Here is an 11,019-nt window from a genome sequence, read left to right on the forward strand (position 1 = left end):
TAAGAATACATACTTGTAGCTTTTTTTTTTAATCAGTCTTTCCAGTAGGGTCACTTTAATGGAAATCTATATTTTTGTAACAAACAAAAATATGAATTAATTTTACTTTCAGTGCACTAAAACATGAAGTGTTCTTTTCGACTGTTTAATTCTACTTGATTGTTTGGATTTTCCAGCACCCTGTAAATGGGAGTTTCTGGACAAGCGAGTTGGCGTGAAGGAACCAGGATAGGCTTGCTTATGCATTAGAAACTGCATTTTTACTACTTTAGTATCACTTTAAGCTCGCTTTAAGTTTCTGAATAACAAACAATATGCACTCAGATTTGTTCCACGTATGATGTATTATTTATTAAAATGTAAAACAGCTCTTCTGATTTATTTCAACACTTACAGCGTTAGATACCAGAAGTATCTCTAGGGGTACACAAACCACCATCTGAGAATCCCTGCATAACATATTTTTCAAGTAGTTCTCTGATAATATCTCCAGCTCAGCTGTTTCTGCATAAACCAGCAATGATTACAAACAAATAGATGACATGTTAGGGTAGGTTTGAAGCTTTGAGTAGAACATTCTACCTAGATGTTGACTTCTGGGGCTTTAATTGCTCCTGGCAAACAAAACAAAACACGAAAACCCTCAAAAACAAATAAAATACTTATATATGTGAGTATTTTTGTCTGCCAAAAGATTTGTATTTCTATTCATCCAGTCCTGGGATTTACACAGATCTGCCGAACAGCAAAGCCCATTCTGGCAGGGCAGGAGACCTGCTGCAATTTAACCACTTAAGCCCCGGAAGATTTTACCCCCTTCCTGACCAGAGGTTTTTTTGCGATTTTTTTTTTTTACTGCGTGACTTTAACAGACAATTGCGCGGTCGTGCGACGCTGTACTTAAACAAATTTGATGTCCTTTTTTTCCCACAAACTGAGCTTTCTTTTGGTGGTATTTGATCACCTGTGCGATTTTTTTTTTTTTTTTTATCATGCGCTATAAACAAAAAAAGAGCGTAAATTTTGCAAAAATAACTATTTTTCACATTTTTATATGAAATTCCCCCCAAAAAAATGTAAAAATCAAAATTTTTTAACATTTTCAGCCAATTTGTTTTATGCTACATATGTTTGGTAAAAAAAATTGCGTAAAAAAGTGTATTTTGATTGGTTTGCGCAAAAGTTATCGCGTTTACTAACAAAGGGAAAGATTTTTGGTGTTTTTTTTTTTTTAAAGAGTAATGGCGGCGATCTGCGATTTTTTTTTTTTTTTGCGGGACTGTGACATTGTGGCGGACAGATCGGACCCTTGACTGACATTTTTGACACTTTTGGGGTTACCAGTGACATTACTGCAGTAATCAGTGCTATGCATATGCACTGCTACTGTAAAAATGACACTGGCAGGGAAGGGGTTAACTGTATTGGAGAGGGAGGGGTTAAGTGTGTCCTAGGGGCGTGATTCTAACTGTGATTGGCTGTGGCTACTACTGTAAAAACAGAGATCAACGGTCCTACATAGTAGAACTCCATTTTTACACAGGGGAGAATGACAGGCGGCTTGTTTACATAAGCCGCCCGCCTTTCTCCCGCTCTACCGACGATCGCAGTGTGACCGCTTACAGGTCTGGTCCCTTCCACAGCCTGTGTCCGGCCAGTAAAATTAGAAGTGACATGTAGGCAGTTGCAGTCTACTCCACCGCAGGTGGTGCTTGTCCGCAGCAGCATTGTAGCTGGAGAGGAAGTCAAGAGGAACATGGTTTCTCTATGGTTTCCTGGGTCACTGGGGAAGCTATCCTATTGGATGCTGCCACCCCATGTGACTCCAACAGCCATCTTGGGTTAGGCAGAGCATATTTAAGGCCATGGCTCCTGGGTTTTTGGCTAATGGGTAGCACAGGGAAAGGTATCCTGACTGCTAGGAACAGTACTAGCGGAAGAGAAAGATTCCTGGCAAGGGGGTGAAGCATCTTCCCACTTGGGCACAAGACGGCAAGGCCACATTCTGCTCTCTTACAGACATGGTCAGTCTGGCTAAAACCTGCTCTCTACACGTTGTTGGAAACCATGAGTGTTCCCAGTTGGGTTGCCTCTCCACTGGGTGTATTGTGAACTGTTTTTGCATTACTTCAGCACAAGTTCTCGATTGCACCTGGACTGTGTGAGCTATTGTCACCGCAGCACACTGCACCCCACCTACAAAGCTGACTGATGAGCTCTCCTCCTAACACCATGTCCCTTTTTAGCACATCTGGTTCCCCATGTGCTTTTTCTCTCTCTGTCTGAGCTACAGGAGCATATCCCCTGCTTAATCACAGCAGAATGGGAAAGATGTCACGTTGGTGACATCTGTTACCCGGTCAGATTTTTTCTGCATTGTGACATTGGACTATAGCAAGCCCATGTTGGACCTATGAGCTTCTGTATGTAAACAGGCTTGTGTCCATTTACAACGTACATCAGGCTACCTCTTAACCATCACATTAAAGGAGTTGTAAAGGCAGAAGGTTTTTTTATCTTAATCATAATGCCAATTGCTTCATCAGGTGCTGCAAAGACCGCATAGTACTCATCTATGGGGAGAACAATATAATTTACAATCATATATAAATACAGTAATCTCATTATATTTCATATGTACAGAGACTGATATCAAGTACAGACGAGACCCACCTCTAATGACAACTGCATATGCACATACCCTCCCTGGGTGGGCGCCATGACCACGAAACAAGACCTCAACAAAGGGACAACCATCCTAAACATTATAGAGTAATTATCTGTTTGTTCTACAATCTACCGTATGAGTATGTGATCCTAAAGCAGATAAGCACTTACTATGTCGAGACTTTACCTATGTTGCTATCCATTTCAGTAGATTCCAGAGCAGTGTAGTTATTAATAGATAGCTGTGTGTAGGTAGAAGGGGAATCTCCTATATTGAAAATAAGTATAATGTCTTACATTGTGGATATATGGCACGCAGATACATATCTATTTGATTTAATACAGTGACAGATGTCCTGTGCTCAAAACAACAAACTTACCTTTTTAAATTGTGTATGTCGACCCATATATTGGAATGACACCCAATAGGCTCAATATATACTAGGCCACCCCGCTAGCATACCCCACCGGGGGTCAGCCAATGGCGACAACCACCAGCAGACTTCAACAGATGGTCGGTACCTCCAGGCCCAGATAGATACACACTGAAAACAATAAATACTAATGTGAGGCCGTTTTAAAAATCCCTTATAATAGCATACCGCTGGTCCTTGCTTCGGACTCCTACCTTATTCCAATGTGTTTACTGTGTGTGGTTATCTCCCGTCTGTCGGCGATCACCACCAGGTCTCCTTTTATTGCCCCCTCTGCCCACAGATTGGCATCCACATGGATTGAATGGCACCCGACCAAGCATGCTGCATTTTGCCAGCTTTGTAATTTGACTTTGGATCCCAAATCGCTAGATGTGAATGGGGCCTTAAAGTGGTTTCTAAAGACTGAAGGGTTTTTTATCTATATGCATTCTACGCATGAAGGTAAAAAACCTTCTGTGGGCAGCAGCCCTCCTTAATAGTTACCCAAGCCCCCTTTTGATCCAGCGATGTCCAGGAGAACCTTGCCTCTCCAGGGACTCACACTCCTGATTGGCTACTGGCAGCAGTGGGAACCATTGGCTCCCGATGCTGTCAATCACAGCCAGTGAGGCACTTCCAGGTTTTGCGTGCCGCCACCGGCTCGCTCCTGCTGTGATTCTACACGGCGGGAGCTGATCAGCGGGTCCGGCAGACCTGATGTCCGCCGGCACCCGCTGATCGTTCTGTACACAGAGAGAACAGCAATCTGCCTATGTAAACAAGTACAGAAGCCATGGATCCTGTGTTCCTGTAAAGCAGGAACACAGATCAATGCCTTCCCTTAGTAAAAGTACCTTCCCCACTACACTGAAACACCAGCTAGGCACACAGTTAACCCTTTGATTGCCCCCTGATCCCTTCCCAGCCAGTGTCATTAGTACAGTGACAGTGCATATTTTTAATAAAAAATCAAGTAGTTGTGCGCTGCCACCTAGTGGTAGTAATAGTGTGTGGCTGCTGCTATCACCAAATGTGTTCCCACATCCACAATAAATAAAAATTGATAACTATGTGATAACGTTGTCCAAAATAATTCATTAATGTACTAAATATATGCGTACCAATAAATAACTAAAATAAAAACACATTTCATAACATATTGAATAAAGTCCTTGTGCAAACAATAAATCAGTGAAAATAATGTAAGATAATTAAATTGTGCAAAACAAAACGCAAAAATTGTGCTTACATAGTGTTGATTCTTATAAATTGTGCAAAACGGAAGTGTCTATTTAATAAAGTGCTTCACAGATATACGGCGTTCTGCCACTTCACAGCCTGTGCGCCATTCATCAGGTGAAGTGCATGCTCACCTTCATCTTGGATCCACAAAGGGTCTATAATGCATAGAGAGAGGTCAATCTCATAAACCAGATAAAGGTGCTCAGGTTCCTTTAAAAGCAATATGGTTCCCCTTCTAGAGTGGCTCCACATAGTTCACAGGCAACATATAAAGAGAAAATAGCCTCCAATAGTGCAGTACCTGGGTTAATCAATCTAACAAACCGCACAACCCCAGCTTCATAGAATGCACTCTTGTTTATTAGGAAAACATAAGCATGTCATAAGATCCAGCAAGGTCTCACATGTTCCAGTAAAATACTCCCGCCGCCTAGCTCAACCTATACGCGTTACGCCACTAACGCACGTGGCTTCATCTGGAGGAAAACGGATGAAGCCACGTGCGTTAGTGGTGTAACTGTGTATTTATGAAGCAATTTATTGAATAGAGACTTCCGTTTTGCACAATTTATAAGAATCACTACCTAAGCACAATTTCAAGTGGACTTCCTTTTGTGTTTTGTTTTGCACAATTTAATTATCTCACATTTTTTTCACTGTATGCACTAGCACTTTATTCAATGTGTTATGAAATGTTTTTTTTTTTTTTTTTAGTTATTTTTTGGAACACATATATTTAGTACATTAATGAATTAATTTGGGCAGCAGTATCTCGTATTTATCAATTTTTATTTAGTGCATATTTTTATCACTGATCACTAATTTTCACATTTATTAAACTAATAAAAATGGATTCAACATTGGAACTACAAGTACACCTGAGACATGGACATCACAAAGCATTATGGATAAACAATTTGGTCAGGTTACGTGCTATTAGTAATCCATTGGTGCTCTAGCATTTCAAACTGTGCACAGTTTTATATTAGTCAAAATATACCATGTACGGATGTCATCACGGATTCAACATGAAGCACCTCGCTCAGCATCAGTCAGGACAACCTGCTGCCCAATGGTGTTTTTAAAGGGCTGCCCGACACGGTGACCCACTGCTACTCCCAACACAAATGACAGAGCCCCAGCATGACTGCACAGAGTCATGACCTCAATCAGGATCACTGGCCAGCCAAGGGTTTTTTTAATTTAATGGCAGTAGTGTTACCACCAATAAATGAAAGATCCCCCCAGCCCGTTTGTAAATAAAATAGAGATTTCTTACTGCTCTGTATCTTCACATGCAGCTTTAAGGCATCCACCAAACATTTTCTAATGGAGTGTTGTATATTTTTTAATTATTATATTATAAAAAAGAGCCGCGCTACATTGAAATATTGATATTAACTCAACCTGCATCAAGCAATAGTATATTTTTTAATGTCTCACTTTAAGCTGAATAAAAACACCTTTTCCCGGCTAAACAGCATTTAAAAAAAAAAATTAATTTGCAATAATGGATATCCCCATGGCAGTGTCCAGCTACCCATGCCCTTTTTTTTTAAAAAAAAAAGCTTGCAAATTAACCTTGAAAGACCAAAACTCTGCCTGGTACGCTCTTCCCTTTGACCAAGCTATTTTACTTTATTACAGTAGGGAAGTCAACCAACCTGGTTCTGCTGTCTGACAAGGGTGCCTGCCTTGGCTGGACACAGTTATAAATCTTAAATGTGATTCTCTAAATTCACATTTTTTTTTAATTTACAAACATTATACTTACCTGCTCTTTGTAGTGGATTTGCACTGAGTAGCCTCGGTCCTCCTCTTCCCGGGTCCCCCGCCGTCGCTCCTGGCTCCTCCCCACTGCCCCAAGCCATTTGCTCTGAGGGCACTCATGCGTGCTTGTTTCCAAGCTGGCTCTGTGTGTCCATTGGCACACACAGCATGGCTTTGCCCTGCTTTCAGCTCTCTCCTCACTGGCTGTGATTGACAGCAGCAAGAGCCAAAAGCTCCCATTGCTGCCTCTCTGTCCAATGAGGAGAGAGAGAGCGGGGAGAGCCTCTCCTCTTATGCACATTGCTGGATCAAGATTCTGGGGAAGGGGCTGCATGCAAAAGTTTTTTTACCTTCATGCAAAGAATGCATTGTTAAAAAAAAAACAAAACATGAAAATATAGTTATATGCCTGAAGTTTGGTCTTAAAGTGATAGTAAAGTCTTGTTTTTTTTGTTTAAAAATAACAAACATGTCATACTTACCTGCTCTGTTTAAGGGTTTTGCACAGAGCAGCCCAGATCCTCCTACTCTTTGGCAATCCTGGACCATCCCTCTTGCCAAGTGCCCCCACAGCAAGCAGCTTGCTATGGGGGCACCCGAGCTTAGGTGCTGCTCTGTGTGTCTATTCAGACATGGAGGCAGAGCTCAGCCCTGCCTTTTCTCTCTCCTAATTGGCTCACTGATTTTGACAACAGCAGGACCCTATGGTGCCCACTACTGTGTCTCAGCCAATGAGGAAGGAGAGTCCTGAACAGCTGAGGCTCTCATGCAACATCGCTAGATCGAGAGGGGGTTCATGTAAGTATTGTGGGGGGGGGGGGCCTGAGGGGGGCTGCTGCACACAGAAGGATTTTTTTTCTTAATGCATTAAGATAAAATCCCTTCTGCCTTTAGAACCACTTTGCTTGGTTGACATTGGTATGATGTAGGAATCCCTGCGAATCCACTGCGTTCCCGCATTGCAGTTCACACTGCAATATGTGAACCGCTGGGAGTGACAATACAAAGTTAATGACACCCCCAGATCGGTTCACATATCGCAGTGCAAGCTGTCAGTTCAGACAGGAATCGGATCACATAGGTGTGAACACCCATGTGATCCAATTCTGGTGCACACCAAAAATAGGATCCTGCATGAGTTTGGTCCAAATACAATGTGAATTCAGCCATACAATCTTGTATACACATTGCATGTGATTTGCACAGCAGTGCAGTGTGAATCGCATGCAATGTCTTCCATCGCACCAATGTGAACCAAGCTCAAGAACCATTGCCCAGCAACAAATATCCGATTTTAAAATATGTTTCATTTTTCCAGATACACCGAAGTAAGAATAAGTGGAAGTTCTACTTAAAAGATGGAGTTATGTGCTTTGGCGGAAAGGATTATATTTTTTCTAAAGCAATCGGGGAGGCCGAATGGTGAAGTAAATTTAATTTGCCTGATCCCGCTCTATCCCACAAGTGTTATTTACTTTGATGAGAATTTAAGTTGGAAATAAATGTTGTGTTAGATTATTAAACTGTAATTCAATTTTCCTTCCAAAATGTTATATTGTAAAGTGGGATAAAGAAATACAAGACTCTGTAAATAGCATTTATTACTATTTATGTTTTTGAATGCAAAATTCTTTAAAAAAACCATTGTGTGTGGTGGGCAGAGGTAATGGGTTTCAATTACATTTGTTGCCATATATGTCTGGCTATGTTGATGATGGAATGCTGTTATAGACGAAATCTGATACATTTCTACAGTGTCTGCATGTCAATAAGCTCCATTCAAAGTGAACGCGTGAGGATATAAATGTGAGCTGCCATCAAAAATGAACAGGCTTTAGTACTGTTCATTTAGAGGTTGGTGACCAAGGTGTTAAAGCTCAGCTCCAGTCTGCGTATAAATGAAGTGTAGTGAGGGGAAAATCAGGAGGGGCACCTGCCCCTGGATGCAGTGTTAATGTTGATGAGAGGTGGTGGTAGCTTGTTGGTCGGAAAGAGGGCAGGTGGCGGCTGAGAAAACGCCTCCTTCTCAGCCCTGGTGCCTGTTGGAGAACAAGGGCAGACTGCCCCTCTTCTTATCTCCCTTTATGTGACATTATAAATGACCAAGAATTAAAGAAGAATCTGCCTTCATTCCTGGGCAGGTGGCACCTTCACCCTAGATGCTGGATGATCTTGTACCCACAGCAGAGGTAGTATACCATTGAAGCCCATGGCCCCTAAATAGTTTTTGAGCTTCATGAAATCCGGTATCATCCAGCCTCTTCCTCAGCAGTCTGGGGGTCATGGACAATTGGACCCCTTCAAGTTTCATCATGCATGCCGAGTTACATGAAGTAATCTCATGCACCCATAGTTGGCATTGCCTATACTGTAATGAGTGAAAGAAGGTGCTGCTCTCCCGGCCAGCCAGCATGACACAAAGGTCATCTTCAGCATTCGTGTCTCCAATGAGAGGCCACACCCCTGATGCATTTTTTTGGGCAGGGCACTAGGACTAAGCCCTAGTGATTGGGGTGAAACACATTAGGGGGTGTGGCCTCTTGGTGGAGACATGTAGGCTGAAGCCGTGCTTTTATTGTTTGTGTGACTCTGGCTGGTCAGGAAAGCTGCGCTTTCTTTCACTCATTACATATGTGCTCTGGGTGGGCACATTAGCATACCTGCACCTTTCTATTTTCTGTGGATCATGGATGTTCATTCCTGGCTGGAGCGGCACTCTAAGCATATATTTTGAGGTCATGCAGCCTACACTGTGTCAAGAAACTACGAAGAGCCTTATAAATAGTGTGAGTGGGGCTGACACCGGACCTGTGGGCAGATCATTCATGTAAAGCTGGCCATATACTAGTTAATTTACAAATGAACATCCATATGAACATTCTTGTAGAAATTCTGAGTACATTCTATGATTTGATCAAAGACAGTACTTCAAAATGTAATTTGATTTTAACATTTGATTATGGAATGAATGGCCATAGTCAAATGAAAACCACATCCCCCCTTTGTTTGAGAAAAACATTTCTTCTTACTCCTTTGAATTTTCTGTTGCTGTGGTTTAAAACCAACGTTAATTTGATTCTGCTAACAATTAGAAAATTGAACAAATGTTCTTAAAGGATCAGTTCACTTTTACCAAAAAAACTGCCTATGCAGGTACGGGGGGCATGGAGGTAAAACCAACTGTGCAACTTTGACTACAGTGGAATAATGCCCTTTTTATAGGTGAAGGCCATCAACATGCCTCCCAAGGCCTGGCCAAAAAACTCCCGGATATGGCACCATCATGTTTTGCCTTGTTGCTAGGACATTGCTAAGACTCTTCCAGCTGTTACTGCTCACCCCCGCCATCAAAAGAGCGAGCTCTCGAACCCCCACACACATGCTTCACTATATTCTCTGTCAAAGCATTGCTGTACTTAGTGCTACTACAACGGGGAAGAGAAACGTGTGCTAGGGGGTCTGTATCAGAACTTAGGCCTCTTTCACACGGAGCGGACCGTATTGCGATCCGCTCCGGCCCTTTTTTTTTTACGGACACATACGTCCGTCCGTATGTCCACCCGTCCGTATGTCCGCATATCATCCCATCCATTTGCGGATGATATACGGACATAATGTATGTCTATGGGATTGTGGATGTCAGCGGATGACACCGCTGACATCCGATTTTGCGTCCTTTCCGTTTTTTAATCGGAAGAAAAAATAGGGTTCTGTTCCGTTCCAAAAAACGGAACAGAACTGAAAGGGAGCAAATCGGATGTCAGCGGATGGTCATCCGCTGAAATCCGCAGTCCCATTGACATGCATTATGTCCGTATATCATCCGCAAATGGATGGGGTGATATACGGACATACGGAACGCCCGTGTGAAAGAGGCCTTACTCTTGTGATTGTGGGAAGTGAGCAGTAATGGCTGTAAGTGTCTTAGCAATGTTCTAGCAACAAAGCTGGATGGGATGATATCATTTCTGGGAGTTTTTTGGCAAGGAAGTAAGTAATTTGCCTTCACCCATAGCAAGGGCCTTATTTAACTATGGCCGAAACTGCCCAGTTTGTTTTTATCCACAGACGCCCCTTACCTGTATAGGCAGTTTTTTGGTAAAGGTGAACGAGCCCTTTAAAGCAAAAAATGTAGAACTAAATTCTACTAGTGTATGGCCAGCCTGATGCTTTAATGCGGTGGCTGTGATATTAAAGGGCACCCCTTCATCAGGCATAGAGTTCTTTAAGGACTTTTCTCAGTGGCAGGGATGCTAAACCTTAAATGCCACATGGTAAATACTAACAATATTTTGTTTGGGCCAGTACGTGAGGGTTATTTAGTATGTTTAGAGTTCAGCTTTAACTGCAGTAGTGAGGTCACCAATCTGACTCTGATGTCTGGCTGGGGTGTCTAGATAACCCTGAATGTGATATTGGCCATTTTAGTGCCTTGTCGCATTATATCAGATTAAGCAAATGAAAATTGTTTATTTTTATATTTTCAAAAAACAATATGTACAAAATGGCACTATATAAGTTAGTTACAAAAGAAAAATAAAATTTCTGCATTAAAAAAACTGCATTTATGGTTTTAATTTATTTAGTTCCTCAGAATTACAAATTAATAATTTTCACTTTATCTATATTGAGTGTGTTTTGCTTCTTCTTTAGTATAGAAGAGAACACTGAGGTCTGTGGTGTCATAGTGTAGGCAGACTTCTCAGTATTTGTTAAAAATTTCTTAAGGCTTGGAATCTGCCTGACCTACTTTTATTATGAGCGAATAAAAAACACATTATCCATATGCAACATTTACTTAAACAACTGATCTTCTCTGCAGCAGCATTGGATAGCACTGTTGCTGTAAATATGCACAGGAAATTGTAGATAATGGTCATGCAGTTGCTTAAAGGTATTCCACACTTTCAAGTGTTCTCGTTGT

At 41.7% G+C, this 11,019-nt stretch overlaps 1 protein-coding gene across 1 annotated transcript in view; it reads left to right on the forward strand.

Annotated features, from left to right (window-relative positions):
• The window catches only part of GTF2A1L (general transcription factor IIA subunit 1 like), a gene marked incomplete at both ends in the record, with an annotated part of 141,187 nt that extends 133,666 nt beyond the window's left edge, over positions 1–7,521 (forward strand). The window contains one exon of the mRNA XM_082252352.1: positions 7,414–7,521. Within this exon, the coding sequence (XP_082108478.1) occupies positions 7,414–7,521 (108 nt within the window). The remainder of the gene's footprint in view (positions 1–7,413) is intronic.
• Positions 7,522–11,019: the final 3,498 nt, after the last annotated feature.

This window comes from Pelophylax lessonae (assembly GCF_965119305.1).
Source record: "Pelophylax lessonae genome assembly, chromosome: 3".
Classification (NCBI taxonomy): domain Eukaryota; kingdom Metazoa; phylum Chordata; class Amphibia; order Anura; family Ranidae; genus Pelophylax; species Pelophylax lessonae.